Genomic DNA, 27,070 nt, shown 5'->3' with positions numbered 1-27,070 from the left:
ATATCAAGAAAATATTAAAATTATTTAAAATCTTGACATGAATTCAGTGCTACAAATTCTTAAAATTGACTATAAAAAATAGGAATTGTTAAGTTGCAATATAGGTGTCAAATTAAAATATATAACATATATATGTACTTAGTCCACACAACAGTGATTAGTGGGTCTTTCTTGACCCTACTTATGAATACTTGCAAGATATTAACTTACACGTACACTTTTTTAATGCCACATATGAAACATTGCACAAAAATGAAGTTTACAATAAATTTTGGCATTAACAATATTATTTGCATATATATGATGGATCCATTTGTGTCCGTAGTGTGATGGAATTATCAATTCTAGTTAATAAATACTGTTTTACCAGTTATTGTTGTAACCCCTGTTTGGAGAGGCGAGCAGTAACACTTAGTTGTCCGATATAGTCCATATCATTTAAAGTCACTAAACAACAATATATAATATTACTAAAGAAAAATAGTTGAAATCAGTTAAAAACTCGGCTGATCTTGCAACAATAATATGAACCCGTAAATACTTTTAACGCTAAAGTTTTCAATTTAAAATATAATATAAAAATATTATATTGTACAGATTATACTAAAAGTAAAAACTCATAAATATAAATTTAAGTTTAATTTTTAAAGTTAGATATGACGAAAAAAATTTAAAAATGGAATTGTTTTAAACAGTAGTGAAAATTAAATAAAATTTTATATTTTAATCTATTGAATTTTTGTTGTCAATACAGCTATTTCGAAAATTGCCAAATACCTTATCAGTGGTCTTTATGAATAATTTTTGGATTTAATTATATCTAAATAATTTTTGAACCGCAATAACAAAGATTGAAGATTTTCTAGAAAAAATAAACAAGTAGGAAAAGAAGAAAATTGTTTACCAAAACAATTTAATAATACATTGAAAATATTACACTGAATATAAATTACACTACTAAAATAAATTTCTCTGTTCAAATAAATTCCCTTACTAAAAAGAATTCATATCAATTACATAGCAAAATCCTTTATTCCATTTATGCAAGCAGTCAATGCACAATTTAGCTCGTACGTATACCATATATAGAAAAAGAATTAAAAATCAAACAGCTAGTTAAAAAAATAATGAAAAAAGAATATAATGAGATATGAAAACAATAAATTTGTGAATAAATGAACCGTGGTGTTTCAATATTTCGTGAACTAATCCTTTATCTAAACAATTTCGAACTTAAACAAAAATTTTTTTTGTTTCGTAAGCTACAATCTGAATTTTTATTTGTAGTTAAATATTAAATTTATATTTAATGTTTTTACTTTTTTTTCTTAAATGTTAAATTGTATATAGACCAAATTTATATATATTCTTTAATAAATGGATATTTCTGATTGAAATTGTTTCCTCAATGTAGTAAATAGTAGCACTGAATATTCATTCTGCAACGTATACTTTAATTTGTTTAAAAAATAAAAGTAATTAATTTATACATCTTTACCAATTTATTTGAAAATATTAGAAATTCTTCACTATACATTATATTATGTGTAATAACTGCGTAAATAAAACACTAGAATATCAAAACTGAATGTATTATTGTTTTCACCAAAACCAGGTATGAAGTATCCTCAGCTTGTATCAACACGCGCTGTGAACGCCATCTCTGATTGGTTAGTATCACGATTGGAGCAATTAGGCGTAGAGGCACCACAAATCTATACTAGGCTTCTTTTATCTCTCTTACAATCATCTGTTCAAATAAACGATCCAATCGAATTCAGCAATTTAGAAGTAAATTAATTTGTTTTTTTTTTTAAATATGATATATAATTGAATAATGTTTTTATACATACTAAGGATGTTATTGAATAATAATAATAATAATTTTTTATATTTAGAAATTTTTCAACAGTCGTAAGGGAAATACAAAACGTTATTTACCGTGTGACACAGATACTTTAAAGAAATTGAATGCAATTCAATGTCTTAGAGAAATTGTATCTTCGGAACATGAGGTTAGTGCCTAGTTAGTTACTTATAAGATTTACATAAAAACGAATTAAATTAAAATTTGATTTTAGATTGTAACTATTGAAGTTCTTGTTGATGAGTTGTTTGAGAAATTAAAGGATATTGAGAAGCAATCGCCTAGTACAGAAAATGTGGATAAGTTATTAGTTACAACTTTATCTGTTGTTAACGAAAACCAACCATCTCAAAGTAACCAACAGCTATTAATAGAACATAACAGCAATAACGTTCACTTAAATAAACAATACAACAAAGCAATTCACGAATTAGATACAGTTGCTGCAAAAGAAGTTGCTATCGATATAGAAACTGACCCAAAAAAAAGATATTATAGGGCATTTCCTGCTCTCACGAAGGAAATGGAAGACTCCTTTCGAATTTGGCGTCGTAATGCAAAGTCCATGACTTGGCCAGTTGATCGAAATAATACTTCCATATCTTCAAGTAGCTCAAGTTCAACTCTTTCTACATCTTTTGGGTCAAGAGGATTTATTAAAGGTTTTGATAAGAATACTGATACTGAAAACCTTGATAGAAATAAAAAATCGAATGAAGAATTAAAATCGTTAAGCTTTAGAAACGATATTGTTACGGCAACAACTGCTATTGGTGCTAAAAGAAAATCAAAACGTCGAAGAAATCAAGGTAAAATTGGAAATAGTTGTAATATACATAATAATTATAGAAATACGAGTAGTATTGAAAATTTTTTATCTTTTTTACGTTTTATTCAAAAATTTATTGTATTCAAACTTAACGATATTGTATTTATATTTATAGCATTGTGTAAAGGTAAAACGATTCAAAATATACGTAAAAATTCTTCTAGTGCTATTGTTGGTGACACTAGTGGAAACATTGGAGGAAAATATTTTCGTAACTCCTCACCAACTTATTGGGATACAGATTTTGAAGGTTGTTGGGAAATGGGACGGGATTTAATTAAAGAATTCCTAGTCAAACAAAACATGGGTAACCGTAATCGCAGTACTTCTGAAAGTGACGCATACAATGTGCGAAATGTCAACAAAACAGAAAATAATTTCATTGCTCGTAAAGAACCTAAATCTAATACTCTTGAGAATAGGGATATTGTTTTAGAGAAACTTTCAAATAATTCATCTCCTGTAATGCCCATCGTAGATATATCATTTTGTTGTGAAGATGATGCTGATGATACCCTTGCATCACTTTCTGAACTTACTACTGATTCACTTGGTGCGATGCAAACAGAACCACGTCGTCTATATCAACGTGATATGCTTGGAAAATCACGTACAATCAACGACGAACAATCAGATTTTGAACAATTCAAAGCAAAATTTAATAGTAATGTTGAAGCATTGTGGAATGATATTGAACCTGATGCTGCACCAGATGATATTGATTCAAATATTTTTTCATTGCCTCCTTTGCCAATGCAGACATCATCATTGTCTGCCATAGCACCTTTTACTGAAAATCTGAAGAATTTCTGGTCTAATTACTACAATCAAAACCTTGGTATGCGCGGAATTCCTGAACAACTGAACTTATCAAATTCCACAATTGACACTAGTTTTTCTACTAAAGATGAAAGTAGTACTAGCTTATCATTTAATGGTTCTTCATCAGGTTTAAATATCGATGCTGCTAACACAAGTGATTACTATTCCATGCCAGCAAATTTAGATAATTTTGATAAATCTGTTGGAGGCGTTCGTCGCGATTTCATTGGAAGAGTTAATGAAAATCGTAATACACCAGTTAATATGTTTTTACAAAATACTATTTGGTCTGAAGTGTCACAGTCTGGTACAGGAGATACAGATGAGAGTTTTTATTTTAAAGTTTGGAATTCTAACAAAAAGTGGAGTCAGATGGATGGAGTTCATGACAACAAGGTAATTATTATTTAAATTCTTTTTCTTTTTTAAATAAAAAAAAAAAATTTCGAATTTCTTGCTTTATTGTAATATTTAATTTATGTTTTATAGATACATGCAAACGAAGGACCAAAAACTCTTGATAACGCGTTTCAGTTTCCATATAATAATACTCGTATTTATAAATGGTCAGAAGGCATTAATGCAGAACCAAATCAACAGCAATTTGATTTACCCAATAATAACGCAGTCATTGGTGCAAAAACTATGATGAACAATAACGCGTTTCGTAGCATGAACAAAGATATTGATTGCACCGATTCTAATTTGGTGAATTCTAGTCCACCATCTTATTCGCATACATCAATGCCATATAATTGGCAATCACGCGAATCCGGTTATGATCCCTGGAAACCAAATCCAATGACAGAAATTTGTGATGAATTTCAAAAGAGCAATGAAAAAGTTATTCCACCTTTTGATCGTGCATCAGCCAAAAATCAAATCAAAGTGACTGAAACTAATATATCATTACCAAATCATTCAAAATCTAGTGCATTTGTGGACTACGCACGTGTAAAAGCAGTTGTTAAAACTAATGTTGTAGAAAGTACCAGCAATCGTAATTGTCTACAGCAAATGGAACATCCAAATGAGCGTTATCCAGATGATGAGAATTTATTGACTTCAGAACGCACACACTTTCATCCCATTAAAACATTTGCCGATGGTCACGTGTTTGATATACCTGGTGACTTAGATATTATTGAATATGAGCGTTCATCGAGTGGATATTTGTATTTGGATAATGATAAATATCTGGAATATACGCGCAGTGATAATTTTATGGCTGAAGAAGATACAACTAATTCCGCAACCTCTACAGCACCACTTTATGCAAGTTCAAATTGTGATGCTGCTAAGGCATTTGCTGGTAATTTTAATAAAAAAGAAAGTGAATTTGTGCTTAAATTTCGTTTGCGTACCACTGATATGGCATGTCAAACCGAAAATAATGAAACTAATCCATTTGATATGAATCAAATTGATATCAATAATCTACAAGCCATTGAACAACATCCACTTTATATTATATTTTCTGGAGCTCAGAAAGGAGATAAATTACCGACTACAGATTTCGGTTGCTACGATGCTATTAATGCTTTAAATAGAGCAGTTGCTGCTGCAGCTAAGGCATCTTCTTCTTTACCATTAGAAAGGCATTGGCTTCCACACAATTCAGCAACATGTAGCTTCTATCCGCAATCTACAGTTTGGAATGTGGCTCAGAATGCACAAGATATTGATGATGAATGCGACGAGGTTGATTTCTGTTCGGGTGATCTTTTACATGATGAGAATTCCCAATGTAGCGCATTGTCACAGCAATGGTCTATGTACGAAATAGGAAAACAATGCAGATCAAAAACACATAATGTTATAGGAAACCCAAATAGAATTAATAATAATGAAAATGGTGTTGATATTAACGATGCACATACCCTTTGGGGAATGTGTGCAGCTTGCAATAATGAATACAGATCTATTCCGGCTAACCGCATGTTACGCGATGAACTTAATGAGGAGGCAGATGAGATAATGAGCGATCTGAAATATATGCAAGACTTGTACATAGGAAGAGCAAGAAATTCTGTTTCAAGTAACAGTGATTGTGAGATAGATGATGATGAATCTGCAATTAATTCATACTCTTTCGAATCAAAAATAAATTCAGAAACCATGCTGACACAAGAAGAGTTCAAAGAAGATGACATTGATGTGCAAATGAAAGAAGATTTCAACAAATCTGTAAAAGGCGAACAAATGCAAACTCATGATGTTTTACAGCAAGTTAATCAACTTATAGTTGATTTACTACATGCAGATAATATGAGCGTTAATAAGGATTCTGTAGAAAACTCAAGCACTGTGTCTAGCATGCATAAGCAATTTAGCGGCAGTCTATGGTTTGATGGCAATAGCGAACGTAATATTTGGCAACCGGCTGATAATAATGATATATTTAAACCTATTGATTTGTTTAAACATATAAATGAGCAAAAAGAAGATCTTACTGCATATGCCGGAAAGAAACTCACATGGGAACATGACAATTTAGCCGAATTATGGCGACAAAAAACTCCAGTTCAGCAAATGGAAAATGCTTCTGCTGAAATAAAATATTCTTTTGAACCACCTATTGATAATGCGAAAAATTTTGTTTTAGAAATTGAAAATGAGAATAATTGCGAAGCAATGCAATTGTATATTTCGCAAAATAACATTAAAGTTGGTGAAAATCATGCTGAGATGATCGATGAACAAAACTGTAAAAAAAAACAAAATCGTATGGAAGAGTTCTTTAATACAAATGTGAAGAGCTCACCAAACAATTTCAAGAACGCTAACCGCAAGCGTAGACATTCAGCTTCACAAAATATATTTCATCATTTTCCGAATGCAATGTCAATATGCAATAATAACAATGCTAACTTAGGCAATTTGAATAAATTCAGTTTCAAAGAACCAAATGAATTATTTGTGAACACCGTTTTTCAATGTGAGGGCGAAGATAATGATATCGATATGCAGAAGATTCTAAATACGGCAATGTGTGGCGTTCTATCGAAGCAGAAAAATAGAATACAAAATAATAACGCAGATACACAAAATTACGATATTTTAAATGACAACATAGATGATGATGCTGCAGGAATTACTACAAATATGGATACATTTCGGCAACCCAAGCAAACTATTATTACATGCAAATATTGGACCACAATCGAGCCAATTACAGATAAAACTGAAGCATTTGATGAAGTCAACACATTTTCTTGTTTGATAGATAAAAATCAATCTATACTTAATCATGTAACTATGGTAACAAGACCGCTTACACGTTGAGCAAGCCAAAAGTAAAAAAGTGAGAAAAAAGGTGAGATAGTATTACATTATGTGTAATATTATATTGAATAACAATTCATGCTATACTAACTCCCTATAAAAGGTATAAAATATACTAATACATTTTTACTTTGTACATTTTTTGTTTTAATTTTTTCTACGATGCTAAATTTCTGTTTTAATATATAAAATATTAGCTATATACATATTTTATTTAAATAAAAAATTTAAATACAAAATTTAGTTTATATAATACAAATAGCATTCATTAATTTATATTTATCTAGATGTAATACAACTATACATAAAAACAAATTTTCAAATTTTTTTTTTATTTTATTTAATTTTGCTTTTGAATAAAACTTTCTTGGTTTAATTGTTTTTCAAATATCTATTTAAAAAATAAATTACATTATATAATTTTTTATGTAAAAAGCAATAGTTAATCTTTATATATATTATTATTATAATTATATAAATATAATAAAAAATTTAATAGCAAACAATTAAAGATGATTATCAGAATTCTTAGTCCAATATTGTTATGAAGAATGAAACATGAAACATAAAAAATATCTTAATGGGCAATAATAATAAATTCGTTATTATTCCGTATTATTATCTGTTAAATAATATTAAACAAATATTTTTCATTTAAAATTTTTTTTTGTTTACACCATGCTTAGTAATTTAATAGAAGTAACTATCCTAAAAAAAATTTAATAACAAAATTTAATCGTTATAGAAATTATTTCAATAATTTAAAATTCACCTACACATCTAAAAGAATTGGCATTACCTTTTTATATCCAATATAAATAAATTTGTTTTTTGATCAAAAAAAAAATAGTAAAATTTTAAAAGAGTTTATAGTGCAAGCAATTAATTGATTTCGTTTTTTCCATATTTCAAAAATATGAATTTGTTATAAATATTTTTAAAAAAATTTATTAATTTTTCAAAATCCATAATATTTTTAAAATTTTTTACCACATGTTGAAGTTTTCTTTTTAACTATACTATATATTAATTTTATAAAAAATTTTCTTATAAAGAAAGTATATAAAAAATTTATTATTACTATGATATATATGATTTTGTTCTTTCTATAGATAATTTTGTGTTGTTATTTGAAAACTGTTTTTTTTTGTTTTTATTCTGTTGAAGTAAATTAAAATGTATATAAAAACTTAATTGTGTATTTAAATTATAGTAGTAAAAGTATTTTTGTAAGTAACTACTATAATTTCTCTTTAAATGTACTTTTCTTTCAAGAACATGAAGCAATCCATATATAAGAACTTAAAATATAAAAACTTATTGACTGACAAGTTAATTGTTTTGTGTATTACGATTTGCTTAAGATTGCTTGATTAGCTCTGAAGTGTTTGATATTAGGTTATCAGAATTAGAGTTAAAAAGTACTTTAAATAAAAAATAATAAAATAATATTTATAATAAGATATAGATCCATTAAAGAAATATACTCTAATATATATGTAAATAAAAGCACTTAATAATATGCCATAAATACTTTGAAGCTATAGCTAAATATCTAAATTTGTTTATATGAATTTTCATATGCAAGTCTTATACATCTTATGCTAACAAGGTATAATAAAAATTTTATGATATTTATAACTGAAAATATTTTGCTAATGTTGTTATACACATATATATTATTATTCTCAATTTTAATTGAAAACTAAAATAAACTTCACTCAAAAAATGTTTATTGTTAGTATAATATTATTCTCAACTTTAGTTGAAATTTAAAAACATCATATAAAAAAATTTTTAATTACTATATTTTTAGTAAGAATATGATTTCCTATCATGACGAAAAAATATTTGCTTTCTAAATGAGAGTTTTCTCTTCAAATACTGAATGATAAACCTAGATTTAATTACAGATACCTTTCTATCTCTAATGGTTTTTTTTTACAATTTATATCAAATAAAGTATATTAATTTGATTTCTTATTTAATGTATAACAACTCTGTATTATTCAAAACTTCTATAGTATTTATGGTTGATTGTTCTATTTAAAATATATTTTCTTGGTTTTACCGTCAGTCTAGCGAATATTATTATTTCAATTACAACATTGTAAATAAAAACTTAGCGTGCTTTACAAAAAGAAACAAAAAAATTTAAAAATATTTATAGCCTTTACAACATACATACATATATATACTACAATAAATCAATTCGTGAATATTGTTTCAATTTATACTTATAATTTAAATTTAAAATTATATTATTATATTTAAATGTAAATTATTAATCCGTATGTTCTATTGTACGTATATAACAATTTGTGTAAACCAGAGGTAATATTGTGCAGAAAACAGCAGCATTAAATTTTGATTTTTTAAAAATTTCAAAAAATGTGAATACAAAAAAAATATATGTATGTAGCTAAAATAAAAATATTATAACTGATAAGTGTTAATAATTCGTTTGAAAAAAAATATTTCCTCCACATAAGTATATAATTGCATACGTAAAATATTAAATATTTTTTATTAAAATTTTTTTTTAATACACATACTAATTGATATAAATATTATTTGCTTTATTTTTCAACATTAATTCTTTATTATAAATATGTATTGCAAAACTAAACACTAAACACTAAACAGTTTTTATTGAAGGAGGAAATAATTTTTTTTAGTATACTAATATAAACATTAAAAACAAATAAAATAAAAAACCCAAATGATATGCAATTACAACAATTTTTCAAATGGAATAATAAATTAATTAATATAATAAATAAATTAAATTTCAATATATAAGCCTACGATTATAATAAGGTCATATATATTGAAATAAAAATAATAAAAAAATAAACTTTATAAAATATAAGCAAATAAAATATATAAGCAAATAAATAATAAAGGCGATGATGATATAATAATTTGTATTGTATATATAAATAAATTATTTGTTAATAAAGTTTTGCGTTGCATTAGAATTTATATTAAAAGAATTAAAGCATTGATAAATGTCTTGAAATTGCACCATTTTTTAGTAGTACCGGGATATGGAAATTTGTTAAAAAAATATCCTGTACGATCAATTGCTAATAAAGGTAAAAATATATATATATATATACAAACAAAATAATTACAGTTCAAAGCAGGCACATAGAAAGAAAATAACTAAGGTATATTATATACACAAATTAAAAAAAAAAAATAAGTGCCGTAAAATCATTCATTAATATAATAAAAAGCCACTTAAAATATTTTGCGATATTAAATAAAATTCTAAATTCTGTAAATTTGACTAAAACATAACTTTATACTTATTATTTATATCATTTTGACAGAAATCGAAATTTTAATTGTAATTCGCGTTCTTTTTGTTGAAACATATAAACAATAAAAAAAATATAATTTGAAATATACATTTAAGCAAAATTAAAATATTATCATTTCTTTTGTGTCAATGTGTAAACAAAAAAGGAGAAAAAAAAACAAAAAATTTAGTTATAAGCATAGAAGTGTAATAAAAAAAATTAATGCATTAAAAAATTGGAAATCGCGTAAAATGAAAGTTTTTATAAAAATAAATTAATAAATCCGTTTTTATATGTATTTAAGTTTTTTTTATTTTTTTATATATTCAAAAACATCCGATTTCACTTATTTTCAAATCCAAAAATAAATTTTTTTTAATCCGTTTATTTTTTCTAACTCGCGGAAGAGAAGGTTTTGTGCCTTTTTCTACAATTTATAAAAAAAAAAATTCTCTTTCATAATCACTAAAAAATTAAAAAAAAAAATATTAAACAAAAATAATGTAATAAAAAAAATTAAAAAAAAAAAGTAAATAAATAAATTTCGTAATAAGTACGCAAATTATTTATAAAATGACTTTTTTATTATAATTTTTCTATTTTGCGTACTCCAATAAAATAAATAAAAAAATAAATAAAATTCAAAATGTGAAATCACTCCTTCCTGTTCCTTTGAAACAGAAAAGTAAAATTCAAACTTGCAATCCTTAACGTTGTACACTTGCAGCCGAGAATAAAAATAAATATTGTATTTTAAAAACTACACTTTAACGAAAAATGTATAAGATAATTAAAACAATAAATATTCTAAAATAATTATTATAACAAAAGGTTTGCAAGTTGTTAGTATCACATTTTGTTGATTTCTCAGTTTTTTTGTAAAATATTTTAATTTTATATTAAATTATGTATTTCAATTTTCAAATTAGTTTTAAGTTAAAACAGAATTAAAACTAAAAATGTTAAAATCATACATGTAAAATATAAAAACATCAGATTATAAACAAACAAACAAACAAACAGTGTAAAAACAATTTGTCAAGAACATCCAAACAAAATGAGTTTATAGAAATTGTATTCGATAGAAATAAAAATTAAATACTTTCAGGATATTGGATAAAAAATGTTACCGAATCAACCTTAATGAAAATTGAAAAAATAATAAAGTGAAAAATACTGAGAAAACAAAAAACTATACTTGTTTCATTTATAAAAAATTAAGCAATATAAAAAAATTGGGTAAGTATATTTTAATAGTTCAAAGGAAAAAATAACTAATTCTTTGAAGTGGGAATAAGTAATCCAAGATACTTTGCTATGAGTAACAAAAAATGTTTTTTTTTTATATTTATATTATATCCGGCTGCAAATCCATATTGCACTACGAACGACAAAACCAAAAACATGACGTATGGATATAGATTTTATTAATATTAATTAATGTTTATTAATTTTATAGTTCTCTGATCTTGATGATGGCTTTTTAAGGAGAGTCGAAATATAGAATATATTAAAACACTTTAAACAAACGTTTAATTTAGAAAAAGCTGACCTGTAACTCGATATAAAATATTTAAAAAAACATTATTAAAGTTTTTATTAGTGTTGTTAAAAAAGGTACGCTGTCTTAATGACAAAGAAGTTATTTTTTGAAATTCACACGGTTTTCGAATAGCAAAGAAAAAAGGACAAACACAAAAATTTATTTAATTTATTGAAATTTTGGCTGACCATACAATGCTGTTTCTAGTATTGCTAAGTACACATCATCAACGAATTTTTTAATTAGTTTATAATCCGTATATAATTTGTTTGGAGTGCAAATGCCAGGTTTAGTACACGTTCCTGTACGTAAAATATTGTATTTTCGTTATTATAGATATTTTTTTTTGTGAATAAGTGGTATCGTTCTTGTTAAACATATTAAATATTTTACTTACCAGTGGTAGTAAAACACATTATATATATTTTTAGTCCGCAGTATGTTTCGTTTCGGGTTAAGGAACACTACTATATGTTAAAGAAGAATAAATACAATTATATTTAGTCAGTAATTAAAAATGCTTTTATTATTATGTGAACTTATTTTCTTATTGATGTGTGCTCAAAATTATAATTTCTAATAAGTCAGTAGCATTGGGATAGTTTATATTTCACACTTAAATAATCGTACATATAAACGAACTTATATAGTTCACAAGACAACATCGTTTTGTTTGCAAATTTCTTGTATTTTTTATTAGTTTAACTTGCTGTTCACATTTTGTTTCATATGCCTGATGCGGTGTTATTAAGCAAACTCACAATGTAGGTCTATATTATAAGTGATATAGTAAATCAAAATCATAAACATGTTTTAGCTCTGGCAAAAAATGCACTAAACATTGTTGAACCAAGTTTATTATCTTATAGTATTTATTTAATTGTAAAAAAGAATTTCCTCGAGTTAATGGCTCTCAGAAACTTCTCGAGATATTAACAAATGTAGGTACATTTATTTTAAAGCTATCGCCAAGAAACAAGTAAGTCATCTTTATTTGACTTATATATTTTAACTAGCAAAAGCTTTAACATTTGCAACAAGACGCAATAGAATATAAAAAAACAATAAAATTAAAGACATGAGGAATATAAAAAGAAAGTATAATAATTATAATAATAATAATAATTAAGTATTACCGTGATATATAAGTTTGTCATTCGTCTTGTAACATTGGTTAAAAAATTATGTAGAATCTCAGCTAGCAATGTTCTCTTATTGAAAAACTGAAAAATATGAAGTTCTTTTTTGAATAATGAAACATCAAAGTTAGTTACTTCTCACTTATTTATTCCTATAAAAGAAATTGACACAGCAGTGCCAAAAAAAAATGCAGTATTTAAACATATAAGGATTGAGAAATCAACGCGAGTGTAGCAACTGTCACGTTATGGCTGTCGCATAATAATCTCATCCGATGCGATATGACTCCAACTTTAATACGGAGTGCATTGAATACTGAGGAAACTACAGTAGTTTCTATACAATTATTAAGATTTGGCATAATGTATTACAATTTACTTTCTTTCTGGATCTACCTTTGAAAATTACGCGCTTACTATTTTACACAAATACTTAATTTGTTTGTTTGTTTATAATTATTAAGTTTTATATTAATAAGTAGATTCAATGACCCAATTCTTTAAAAATGTAAAGAGGTCTAACAAACACATCCATATTTAATTAGCTACTTTATATTCATATTTATATATATTTAATCCCACAATAGATATAACTCTTACAAATGAATTCTTAGACTATTTCGATGAAATTATTATTATTAGTTGACGGCAAAAAAACTAACATGATAAAATAATTTTGCAGATGTAAAATTAAAATTTTTTATTATTCGTAAATAGATACTTCCTAGGGAATACTTGGTTAAAAGTAGAGTTCAATTCACAGCTTTATAAAAACATATACATAAGTAATTTCATTTTTATTATTAATAATATTATAAAATAAAACAATAAGTGAGGTCAGTAGTGTCTACTAGGTTTATCTTCTATAACTGTTTTTTACTCTTTATCACTCTTTTGGCCGTATGTTAGCACGACACCTGTAACTAAAGCAATTACAGTAAATCCCTGTGCTGCTATACGTGCGCGCATCATAAGTTGTGACATCTTCCTATTACCCGTCCGAAAATTATACAAACCAACTGATAGGGCTGCGGCTGTAGCTAAACAACCTATTAAAACATGTTTTTTAAATTTTCTTTTCTTACATAAGTTTAAGTTTCATACCTATAGGAACTAGCGGGTTGCTTTTTATTTTACGAAGCATTTTTTCCTTTACCGTCTCCTGACGTAATGAATCGAAATCGCGACGCATTTGAATCCATTCGAGTTCCTCATTTGAAAGTGTAATTTCTTCAACTTTCCCAGCCATTATTTTATTTTTATGTTAACACACTGGATGTAGCAAACAAAATTTGTTATGACAGCGCTCACATATGATAAGGAATTGTTCGGAATATAAGAATAATGTTACTTATATAAAAAATATAATTTTAAATTTAATTAAAGTTAAGGTCACTTTTAATATATCGTTTATTTATGTTTGTCAATATTTGAAGAATAAAATACAATTGTATAAATTTAAAATAGAATTGGTTGTGAATAAAAAAATTAAATTTTGTGAGCTGGCATCACTGTTATAATTCATTTTTTATTTAAATAAGCATAGATAAATATAATTATTATATATGTATATAAATATGTAAATATATAAATATGTAATAATTATTACCTGTTTTATGATTATATAAAAATAATTAATTAAAATTTTACTAAGCTTGTTTTATGATGTGGGCATGCGTTTATTCGTGAGTGTAAAAATAAAACTTCCATTTTATTTTGTAGAATATTGTGGCAACGTTTGCAAGTTAATAAATTTATATTTTTCTATATGCATTATAGTCAAAAATTAAACGTATTTTCTAAATATACTAGGCTATTTTAATAATTTTGCAGTTATAATTGTATAAATGAATAATATGTTTTTGAATAATTATTATATGTAGTGTAAGAGAAAACAGAATTAAAATTTTTTTCAACTGAGATCTGCTAATTTTGTTTATGATTAAGAAAACCGGAGTAAAAATATTTTCTTAATGTTTTTAATTGTTGATTTTTATAAATTATAATTTATAAAATTAATTTAAATTAGGCTATAATGCGAGTTATACTAGTACAATGATTATTGTACATTGTATATTGTTTAATAAAAAAAATCAAATGAACATAAAGTTTGTAGTATATTTTCGAGTTTTTGAATTATTGATATTAAGAATAAAAAAGACCAATGATGATGCGTATTTTGCAATATTCGAAACATCTGTATAGGCAGATAAAAAAATTTAATTAATAAAATATTAACAATTTTAAAGTTGCACAGTAATGCAATGTATAAAAAAATTTATGTATAAAATATCTTTCCATTATACTAATATCTTCAACTTAATAATATTCAATTAAAATAATAGTGCAACAACTCATTTTTGTTAAATAAACCGATCTGAATAGTTATATATAAACGTAAGTTTGCTACAATTTTTAAATAAAACATTTTTACTACCAATTTTATTTCTTTATATTAAAATTATTTGAAATAATTTTCTATTATTATTTGTTGTCTGTTAAATTTACAATATTTAAATTATATTGATATTCCATTAAAGAATTTAAAACAGAAGGTGGAGACTTTTATATATTTTGTGTATATATTGAAAAATAAACTTTTCAATAATATTCTATAATTATTTGTTGTTTATTAAAATTGTCTCAAAAATAATATTGATACATTACAAATTAATTGAAAGTAATTTCTCAGATTCTGTTATTTTATATAATAAAATTAAAATTGGTGGCTTCTACATATTTTGTGTAGATTTACAGAAAGTCATCGAAAAATGATTTACAATAGATTACATTGTAATGGCTACCTTGTAAAACAAGATCCATTAAGCAGAAATAGTTGTCCGTTGTGAATTTTCTTCAACAGAATAGATATAAGTACAATTTAAAAATATTTATATACATAAGAGGCTTAAAACCAAATAGTATGAATGGGATTTATATTTTATATATGTGTTGTACAAGTATGAGCAATGATAATAGCAATAATTTTTCTTTTTAAGGTTGTAAAAAACAATATACAGTTTAGTTGAAACAAATTAGCATCACTTTTTAAATATTTCAAATATAATATGATATATAAAAATTTTAAACAATAAAAATCGAATCATTTAATACAAAACAAAATGAATATTTAAATTAATTTATCTATTTAAATTTATTTGTATATGAAATGTTCATATGATTTTAACAAATTTTGCAACGTATTTCCAATGAATAATTTATAGACTAATTTTTGAATTTGGCTTAAGACTTATAATTTTTTACGAGTAAAACCTAATTCTGAAGATTTTAACAGCATTGTTGTTAGTTCATATGTTTTCTTTCGTAAGTTGTGAAAATTTTTTTGCTACTCTAAAAGAATACTTTTTTGCTACTCTCAATTCGTCTGTTATTTCTCTAAATACAGCATATTGTGTAATGTTTTAACAAATTTCATTTTTTTAGAAATTGATATTAATATGCAAAATTGAATGTTTTATTAAAAAAAATTAATAGACATATCCCTTTTTTTCTTATTTTCTATTATTTTTGAAAACATATTTTATACAATAATCGATTCCACGTTTTGGTAAGTTGTTTCAATATCGTTTTAATATATCAGAGTTGGCAGTACTGTGTAGTAATAAAATGACGCTACGGAGACTGTGGATTGGGAGAAATTGTGTAGAGTTTATTCGGTTTTCTCCTTGTCGCTCGTGTAATGTCGTCTAAAAATTTTCTGAAATATTTAGCTTTCGAGTTTAAAAGTTATTGTTAAAATTATTAAATAAATAGTTTAAATCACTGTGGAAATATACGTAATATAATTTATATGAAAAACTTATAAACCATAATTGGCATTTGTATGTATTGTGTTCGTTTACTTAAGATAATGTGCTCAAATACAAGTGAAAAATAAGAAATCAGTTTTGCCAATGCCGCAGTTTAAAAGGGAATGCATAAAAAGAGTGATATATGCAAACTAAATAAAATAGTAAAGGAAATATGCGTTAATAACAAGAAATAAAAAACTTTAATTACAGTGCTTTATATTATAAGTGTAAGTTAGTCAATAATTAGCTACAAAGAATATACTTTTAGTACTGTAAATATACGGGTTAATTATTTTTCTACCTGCGCTCGCTTGATTATATATGTTTTACCGCTTGCTTGTGTCTCCAATGATTTATTGATGTGAATAATTTTTATTATTAGTGTGACTGTGATGGCAATAATAATAAAATTAAACAGTGTTTTTAATAGTTTAATATTATTTAAAGAATATTTTAATGTTTTGTAGTTAAATATTTGTTTGCCGCCTTTTGAATTTAAAGTTGAGACTTCATATGTTATGCGTGCATAATACATTTGCATTCGTTTAAAAATATGTTTTGCATGTCGTGACTGATTAAATAAATGAAATTATCAAGATAATGGAATGTATATATAAAATATGAATCTTGTTTTTAATTTCTTTATTTATACTCTTATTCGTAAAAAATGGAAAAACACATATTAGCCGGTTTATTTATAGTTTCTACATCATTAATATTAATACTAAATTAAAATGGGCTTGATTTTGTTTATTAAAAACATATTAAGTAATGTGCGTGAAATAGAATTTTATCGTGTAATCGTTGAGGCTGTGTTCTTACACACACAGTGGCCTATCGCCATTGCTGCCCTTTCGTTTCTTGAGAGTTAGAAACTGAACCGCTCAGCAGCATTTTATGACTCTCGCCATAAAATTAGATAGATATTTTTTAATTCATCAAACAATTAAACATGGTTAATTTCCACAAATTTTTGACTTAAATACAAGTAACGAAGGATATACACAAGTTATGGTTAAGCAAAGTTTAATTAGCTGACAGCGACGAAATTGGCACATGTCGTCCAGTTTTTAATATAAAAGCACAACTTGGGTTAATGGCAATAAGTCTGAATAGAACAAATTTAGAAGTGATTTTATTTTCTTTAACAACAATTCGATTGGTGCTCAAAGTAGCATTTCTACATTATACTACTACTTTGCCGTTCTTACTAACTTAATATATGTATATTAAATAAAGTGGTTTTCTGGTTACGATGATTTAATTAAAACGACAATATATTTCATTTTGTTTATTAGATCTTTTCTGCGAAGTTAATGTATAAATATCAATATCTTTAACAGTGCTTGATCCTTGGGTTTGCTTACAATATAAAAAATTGTTACTACGTCGATGACACAATTTGTAATCAAAGGTTTCATTAAAAGTTTCTAATCTATGTAGTATTTGGATTATTTGGATATTTGATTGAATACATCAAAAACACCATATAGCACATTCAGCATATCTATATCAAGGTAAACTATAAAATTGTGTTACTTGTATTATTTTAATATTTAAATGTTTTCAAATTTCAGATTTATAAATATTTTATGTTAAAATGAGCTATAATCAGAAACCGCCTGGACCTGGAGGCAGTGGAATGGGTGGTGGTCCACCAAATGGTCCAAATAACTCTCAGCAAGTTGCCAAAACAATAGCTGGAATACAACAGCAAATGCAAAGTTTAGTACATGGACAAAATGCAATACCGCAATCACCACAGGCTGACATAAATGTATTTCTGCAACAACAACGTTTACAAATTTTGAAGCAGCAACAACAACAGTTATATCATTTTCAGCAACAAATGCAGCAGCAACAACAACAGCAACAAAATAAAGATCATTCTGGTAGCTCAGGTGAACCATTAGCGTTAACGCGCACCCCAGCTGCTGCGGAATTGCTTAGTAAAACTTATCAACAACATCATCAACAACAGCCGAATGGTAGTTCAACCAATACCAATTCTGCAATTAATCAATTTCAACAACAACTACAAGCATTGCAACCAAATATAATGCAACAATTACAGGCCTTTCAGATGCAAATGCAGCAGCAACAGCAACAACAGCAACATTTTACGCAACCAACTCCACAACAACAACATCATGCACAACAACAAGCTCAATTACCGATTCCGCAACAGCAATTGCATGGTCAAAATCAACAACAGCAAAAAGCTTTATCTGCGGCAGCTGTACAGCAGTTGCAAACCTTACAACAATGCTATTTATCAGCAGTTCAACATACACAACAAGTTGGTTCTAATAAAATTGGTGCAACACCACCTCCACCTCCTCCACTTACCAATCAAATGAAACCGCCCAATTTACCACCAAGTACTCAAATTACACCTGTACTTGCAAATACTGCCGCAAATATTGGGTGTGGCTCTTTGCCAACTGGATCAATATCAAAGAGCCCTTCAAATATGCCACCAACAATTACTGGATCTTCAAAACAAGTAGCGCCATCCATATCTTTATTGCCAGCAAAACATCCGGCAACGTCTCCCACGCCAACAGCAGCACATCAACAAAATAAATTCGGTGCTGGTAAATCTTCTCCCATAATAAGTGCTATACCGCCACCATTTCCATCGCACCATCAAAAACCTTCAAATACAACTGTGACCCCCGTACCGACCACTTTAAGAACTGGTACAAATCCAGACTCAACAGCAGTGCAGAATTTACCGCAACGGAATCCTGTATCACTAACGAAACAAACAACTTCTACAACATCATCATCTGGTAATAGTGGTACTAGTATACCTCAAACGCCTGTAGAGACTTCAGTACAACATACTATTGAGCCACTTAACTCGAATCAAATTACTCAGCCTAAATTTACCCCAACCACAGTTGATTTGCCCTCGACTAATAAGAATTTAAAATCTCCATCCTTGAGTGTAAACAACAAAAATAATGAAAGTGAACATTCTGCTCCAAATACACCAGTCGTTGAGCCTCTAATAAAGGAAAAAGAAGCTCCACAAACTGCAGATGATGGTATACATATTATAATACATATATATTATTAATATATTAATTTAATATTTTAATATAGGCAAAACTGAAAATGTTCAAAAACCAATTATATCAGAATCAAATGAAAAGAAAACGATGGATGGTACTGTTCCAGGTTCTTTGGATTCTGTTGAAAATAAGGAAACTGGAGACAATACAAGTGCGCAATCGGCTGAAATAAAGATTACTAAAAATAACTCTATCGCAAAAGATATAGAAAATGAAACGGTAACGTGTTAATATATATATTTTTTAAATTAAATTTTTAAATATAATTATACTTTCAGAAAAACAACAATGAAGAAAATATAAAACCTATTGCTGACGCACCAAAATCTTGTATTTCGGTTGATAATAAAGACGATGAAAATGTTATTAAAGAAACGAATAAAGTACCAGAAGAACAAAGGGAACAAAAGTCAATAGATGCTGCAGATACTAAAACTGAAGATGAAATTAAACTTGCTGCAGGCGGTTCATCTGAAGAAAAAGACATTGGCGATGTCACAGCTAAGTTAATAAAAGTAAATGACGAAAAACTTTCAAAAGAGGACTTGGAGAAAGCTGATAAAGAAAATAATGAATGTAAAAAGGAGAAAGATACGGTCAATGATGAAATCATACCAAACGAAGTAGAAAGCAATTCTGTTAAAACAAGTTTTGTAAACCAAAAAGATGAAAAAGCGATTGAGGAAAAGGTGGAACCACAAACAGCAATGTTGGACTCCTCTGATAATAATAAACCTTCAACAGTTATTTTACCTAAAACCAATGAAAATACTGCAACAGATATAGATACAAAACCTATTAAAAAACCACTACGGCAATCAAAATCTGCTAAATCAAACAACGTTTCAAATGTACAGTCACCTATTGAAAAAACCCCAGAAAAAAGTGAAAAAGCTTCTAGCAGTCGTGCAGCAAGGGAAGACAAAAGAAAATTAAAAGTAGATGTCAACCCGAATGATGTTGTGTCAACATCACCTTCAACGCCTGTGGAAACAAAAAATACTTCCAGAGATCGTAAAAGTCAAAGACATCGTCTCAAAACAATATTATATCAAAGTCCATTACCAGAATTGGCTTATATTACTAAACTTTCCGCCAGTGAGGCATCAAATTCACCAAAGCCAATGTCAGTGGAAGACAAACTTATTCTATTTTACAAAAATGAATATATGGCAGTTCGTAATGCAGAAGGTACATTTTATCTTTGTCAAACAATGCAAAATGTGTATCGTTCATCGCCCCGTATCAGCATTCGTTGGTTGTCAGAGGATAACAAAGATGAAACCATCTACATACCAGATTTTTACGACCATACAGATCGTGAATGTGTTTTAACTACCGTTGAATTGAAAAAACTTGATAAGGGACACTTACGCTTACCTGAAGAAGAAAGAACACGTATAGAAAGCATACTTAAAAAGGCCCTAGATGTAGAAAAGGGTATTGTACCAAGACCAGAACTTTCAGAAGAGAATCCAGATGGACGTAAGTTTATTAGAAATAATAAATATATATTTGTCTAATTTGAAAATATTTTTAGTTGATATCTCATTATATAAAGATGAATCTCAAATTGAGAAAAAAGGTGCAGGTGGTTTATTAACAGTTGCAGCTGTGCGTAAGTCAAGACGCAGTATCAATAATGATAGCATCGGAACAGGAGTTGCATCACCAACAGTTGGTAAAAAACGCAGTCGTGGTAGTGTGAGTGCATCTATCGCGATTTCAAAAAAACTATCGGCTAAAAAGCGAAAATCAATAAGTAAACGTAAAAAAAAATCAAAAGGTTCAGATTCTACTGATGAAGATAATGATGACGAAAGTTCAGATGAGAGTCCATCTGATAAAGAATATAAACCAAGTCAAAAAAAGTCAAGTAGTGTATCGGCTTCGAAGTCATCACCACGTGCACAAAGATCGCCTTTAGCTAAAGCAAGAGCAGCTTCACCAATTACCCCAACAACATCACGAACTAAACAAGGCTCTGAAAAGGTATATTAATATACTATAAATATGTTATTATATAACATATATGTGTTGTATACATATATTAGATATATATTGTATTATATATATATATATATATATATTATATATATATATATACTAATATATATATATATACATATATATATATATACTATAATATATATATATATATATATATACATATATATATATATATATATATATATATATACATATATATATATATATACTGGGTGTATAATAATATTCGCATTATATGATTTTTTTTGTTATCTTTCAGACCGTTTCAAGTAGTCGAAGTGATCGAGCAACAAAACGAAAATCCATACTAGATGAAAGTGTAGATTATCCCTCACCAGCAAAACGGGGCACAAATTCTAATACAAAATCAGTAAACTCAAAGAATAGACGTAAGTACGCTTACAGTTGCAATATATTTGCTACATTTGGTATTAAAAAAAACTATTTAAACAGATCCTGAAACTGACACAGAAGCACAGAACAAAAACTCGACTAATGATGTAAATAATTCAGCGACAAAACCGCATTCACCAGGCGTAAGTACATCAAATGCTAATGCAACTGGGCATAATAGACATACTAGAAGTCGAAAATAAAATATGATGAGCAATCATTGAAGAACAGTAGTTTTAATATTCTATATAATAATTAATACAAGAATTAGCTGCTGACAATTATGATTGATAAAACTGAGTTGTTAATTTCGATCGAAATGTATGATTTTTTTTTTGTTTAATTTAAATTTATATTTCAATTCTGTTTTTGTTGTTTTGTTTAATTTGAAAATGCATTTCAAGTATTTTTTTTTGTTTAATTTGAAGTAACAATTTAAGTGTTTTTTTTACTTTATTGAAAATTGCATTTCAATTTTATTATATTATGGTACTATGTCCATATTGATTTTGAAGACTCAGTCTGTTAATATAATTTTATAAACTCTATAAATTAGTATATAGTAGTAAATCAAATATGTAATAATCATATATACTATTACAATAGTTCATTGTATATATGGAATTCAATTATTTGTTTAATATTTTAAATTGTTTTTTAATTATTACTAAGAAGCAATTTGAATTTCAAAATCTTATGATCAGCCATTATATGACTCAATTTTTATTAAATTTTTTTTTAATAATTTTCTACGTATGATAATACATACACATTTTTGATAATTTTTTACTTTTATGCATATTTTTAAAAAGTTTGGAAAGTAGATATTGTGACTGACAAAAGCACATAATTTAATAAGTTTTTAAACAACGTCTTCAGCTTTTATATTGCATCGCTTAGCAGCGAAATTTGTTTTAACAAATTTGAGTTTTGATCGGCTACAATTAGTAATAAATCTCGTCAAAGATATTTTAAATTCTTATAATTCTCGTTAACGTTCCGGTCGACAATTTAATATATAATTTTAATATGTTTATTTGTTTCAAGTAGTCCTATTTTAATGTATTTGTTTTTGTATTTAATTTTTGTAAGAAAAATATTCATAATTGTAAACATGTATTTACCTGATTGATTTGTATATTGTTTTATTTGATTGTAGAAACCTATTGCAATTTTTACATATAAAGTTTTAAGTTAATTTGTGACTAAAATGAAATTTTATACATATAAATTATGTATAACATATAAATAATTATATATACACAAATTTGCTAATAATCTATTAAAAAAACATAATTATATATATAATTTTAAGTAATAAAAATATAGGCAAGTCTATGAACCTAGTTATACGAGGCACAATTTGCTATATTAGTTCATGATAATATGTATTAATAAGGATTCGGAACATAAATAAGCAAAATATAGAAGTATGCCTTTCAAAGATAAAACATATGCAGTATAATACAATAGTAAAAAAGTATATAACAAAAATTTTATAAAGTAGATATCATAAACATAGACTAGGCTATGTATTTATTATATCAAAAATATGTTATTGTACAATTGATTTCTTTGGTAGGCACCACAATTTAAGAATTATTCAAATGTTGAGTAAAATTCATTTGGAAGAGCAAAAAGTTACATGACTAAAAATTTAAAATAAATATGAGAAACAAAAAAAATCCATTAAATGAATATAATTAATAATAGGAAATGTTTAAATTTTAAAATGTTAAGTTAATGAAAATGCCGATGAAATTGTTTTGTTAGTTTAGGCTGCAATTGTAGAAAAGAAAATATATTAAATCAAATTATAAAATTAAATATTAGTTATTTTCATTCACAAAAAAGGTCACAAAAAACAAAAATTTACGTAAATGAAAATGAAATATATATTAATTATATCTATTTGTGCATGCGTGTCTACATGAATTTAAAAAATTTATTTAAGAATTAAATAATATTAGTTTATGTAATCAAATATGTAATTGAAAACAAGCAAAGAATTATATAAGGTTTTAAAAATAATTTTAAAATGTATACATTCACATTTAAAAAAATATTGTATAATTTACTAAAACAAGGCAGTCGGCAGCTTAATATCGATTAACATATTCTGAAGTATAATTTGTCACTAATATTAAGAAAACATATAACACATAATTAAAATAACTACAGCATATATGAATGATATTAAAAAATTTAACAAATTTTATAAAATCAATATAAATTGTTAAATTAAAGGGAAATATCAAATGTATTTCTTCAGATAGCCGCAATGAACAGTAATATTTCTTAAAAGGTCATGCATACATAATGATGAGCATATATATGTATATGTATATATATATACGTATATATATGTATACATATACATATATACAAATAATTAAGTTTAAAATAAGTTAATAAAGAGAATAAAATTCATTTTGAAATCTTAATTTTAATTTGTTTTATTTCTTTTTTTATAATAGTATTGTAGAGTGAAAAAATATTGAATGAGATTTGCAAGTACCGGGTCCAATGTTTAACTAAAGGTGGTAATGTATAAGACTAAAATACAAGTTCGTACATTTTAATAGTTCTGAAATTTAGTTCTGAATTTTATTTTCAGTTAAATATAAGTGCTTTCAGATAAATGTTATGTTTCGCAGACGACAATCTGTAAGCAGGTGCGGCCCAAAAAGCTGATATAAAAACACTATTTTGTAATGCCCTATTCATTTTTTTTCTTGAAGTATTAGTGCTGTTAGCTGACACTTTGATTTTTGTTGATTTAAATGTATATAAATGAAGTGTGTTCAGCACTGTCTAAATGCGTGTGTGAAGTATAATGGGTTTCATAATTGTGACCTATAATCTCTATACCTTTAGGAAGTGTGGCATTTTTAATGTACTTCCTAATAACTTAAGTAAATGATGTTGAAGATTTTTTTTTCGATTTTTTTATCTACTCGTAAATATATTCATAATTTTAAACACAATCGCGATGCTTAATATTTTGATATTGAAAATATAATAATAAATCTAGAAATTTGCTAGTATTATTATATGAATAATATTGGTAGTACTATATGAAGAATTAAACAATTGCAGATATTTGTTTAATTACAGAAAATAATTTTGTTGTTTGAGTTATGAGTTATCAAGTGAAGTGTAACAAATAACGGCTTTATATATGGTAAGATATAATATGTCTATATTGTGGAAGTGGCACAGTGCAAAAACTTGAGAGTAATAAATACATCTAACTTGTAGATGTATAACCTACCTCCAACTATTACTGGAAAATGTGATCCTATCAATGATACATATTAGATGATAAGATATTAATTTAATTACATCTTTATGAAGTACTCTTAAACACCAATAGCACTTTAAGATAGAATTGAATTTTCCAATCAGTGGCTGTATTGGTTTTATTTAATATATATTATTACCACAGTAATCCAGAGACGACATATTGAGTAATGTCCACCCATTAAGAACGTGGCCGAATTAATAGTTCAAAGACGGTCTATGAGTTAATGGGGCATAAATGTGTTCGATTGATGCCAAAACTATAGGTATCTGTATGTGCAAGCAGTTGTGTGCAGTAAATCAAAGCAGGACACCCGATAAATGACTACGTTTCTAATCTGCCTCTACTCCTTAAACCCCCCACCCTCACTCTATAATTAGACATCTACATCCTAACACATGCATCTCAGCGGTCTACCACAGTAACATTAATGATTACCTCTATAATCATTATCTTATTGTTGTTTTTGTCATTATATGTTTTAATTCGTATATTGCGAATTTTAATTTAATTGAGTTGGTAAAAGCTACTACCTTTACTACCTCCTTCCTTTGAGTGTGTAGCAATTTATCGGTACACGGAAAAGATGACAATCTACATCACTTTTAAATCCTTTTTTGTGTTTATAGTATTACAGAATGAATATTGGAAAATCTTCTGTCCAATGTTTCTTTATTTTTATTAATCTTCATATATAATACATTTCATTCTTAGGTTTATTTAGAAATATATAACTTTATATATAAAAAATCAAAAATTTTAAACTGTATGATTATTAATTGCATTTTAATCAATTATTTTAAAATTAAATTTAATGTAATAATAATCACTGACTGTCATTGTACTAATATTTTTTATTTAATTTTAAATGTTCTACATTTTATTACTTTTTTTTATTCGTCTTTAATTGAATTTTCTTCTTCTTCAATTTCGTGATCGCTTTCATCGATGTTCTCAACGCCAAGTTTTCTCAAAATACTGCGCAAACGGCGAATTTCACGTCTGGCGTCATCGACCTCAGCCTCCAGTTTTTCGAGTGTTTCAGCTGAAACTATAGTAGCACCAAGTTCTTTTCTTATGTATTCCATTGGATTATTTGGTCTACGCTTCGATTCAAACATTTTAGTAAGAATCTGTGACAATTTCTCTTGAACTCCTGATTCTTGAAAATACGATAAATAATTTTCTTTTCGCGCATCTGTCGGTATCTCTAAACCACCAAAAAACATAGCCATTTTATAAACTATAATTTAAATTATGAATTAAAAATAAAAGAAATTATTCAACACAATCAAGTTTAAAAGTAACTGTAAACTACATGCGGCCACTATTTTAAAATGTCGAGCTTTAAAAGTTCGAAAATGAGATCAGTGTACTGTTCACGCAAGATGCAGTGCTGCCAAACTTAGCCACTGTAGCAAATGTAAAACTTTAAACATTTTTCAACTTTTACACGAAAGCTTTAAGTATCAGTATGTTCATATATTTAAAATAAATTTCCTTTGAGTTATTTTAAGTTAGAATTATGTTCAGAAAGTGTATAAAGTTGAAAAAAAAATGTTGGATTACAGTTTAAAATAGGTTCAAATTAATCGAAACCACTGTCATCTCAACGTGTAAGAGTAAAAAACAATGATTGTAATAGAATATTAAATAATTTTTCTTTAAAAAATTGTTG

At 26.6% G+C, this 27,070-nt stretch overlaps 3 protein-coding genes across 7 annotated transcripts in view; 2 read left to right on the top strand and 1 right to left on the bottom strand.

The window, feature by feature from the left end:
- The window catches only part of LOC119670511, a 33,333-nt gene extending 26,368 nt beyond the window's left edge, over positions 1-6,965 (top strand). For all 4 annotated transcript variants that reach the window (XM_038080788.1, XM_038080790.1, XM_038080789.1 and 1 more), the window contains exons 3-7: positions 1,616-1,791; positions 1,899-2,015; positions 2,082-2,676; positions 2,812-3,914; positions 4,008-6,965. In XM_038080788.1, coding sequence (XP_037936716.1) covers positions 1,618-1,791; positions 1,899-2,015; positions 2,082-2,676; positions 2,812-3,914; positions 4,008-6,803 — 4,785 coding nt within the window. In that variant the 5' untranslated portion in view covers positions 1,616-1,617 and the 3' untranslated portion in view covers positions 6,804-6,965. The remainder of the gene's footprint in view (positions 1-1,615; positions 1,792-1,898; positions 2,016-2,081; positions 2,677-2,811; positions 3,915-4,007) is intronic.
- A 6,606-nt stretch (positions 6,966-13,571) lies between these two features.
- LOC119671497 (HIG1 domain family member 2A, mitochondrial) lies at positions 13,572-14,149 on the bottom strand. The gene is made up of 2 exons (XM_038082153.1): positions 13,898-14,149; positions 13,572-13,842 (listed from the first exon to the last, which is right to left on the bottom strand). The coding sequence occupies exons 1-2, from the start codon at positions 14,040-14,042 to the stop codon at positions 13,670-13,672; spliced, it is 318 nt and encodes a 105-aa protein (XP_037938081.1). The 5' UTR covers positions 14,043-14,149; the 3' UTR covers positions 13,572-13,669.
- Positions 14,150-16,469: 2,320 nt separating this feature from the next.
- On the top strand, positions 16,470-22,408 carry LOC119670510 (putative mediator of RNA polymerase II transcription subunit 26). 2 transcript variants are annotated; one of them, XM_038080785.1, is made up of 8 exons: positions 16,470-16,832; positions 17,904-18,122; positions 18,183-19,658; positions 19,717-19,904; positions 19,964-21,170; positions 21,226-21,677; positions 21,955-22,084; positions 22,149-22,408. In XM_038080785.1, the coding sequence occupies exons 3-8, from the start codon at positions 18,206-18,208 to the stop codon at positions 22,289-22,291; spliced, it is 3,573 nt and encodes a 1,190-aa protein (XP_037936713.1). In that variant the 5' UTR covers positions 16,470-16,832; positions 17,904-18,122; positions 18,183-18,205; the 3' UTR covers positions 22,292-22,408. The 2 variants fall into 2 exon arrangements, with proteins under 2 accessions (XP_037936713.1, XP_037936714.1); XM_038080786.1 differs by having other exon boundaries at positions 16,539-16,832; positions 17,949-18,122.
- Positions 22,409-27,070: the final 4,662 nt, after the last annotated feature.

Source organism: Teleopsis dalmanni, chromosome 1, assembly GCF_002237135.1.
Source record: "Teleopsis dalmanni isolate 2A chromosome 1, ASM223713v2, whole genome shotgun sequence".
Lineage (NCBI taxonomy): Eukaryota > Metazoa > Arthropoda > Insecta > Diptera > Diopsidae > Teleopsis > Teleopsis dalmanni.
This window is presented reverse-complemented; position numbering and strand designations above follow the sequence as displayed.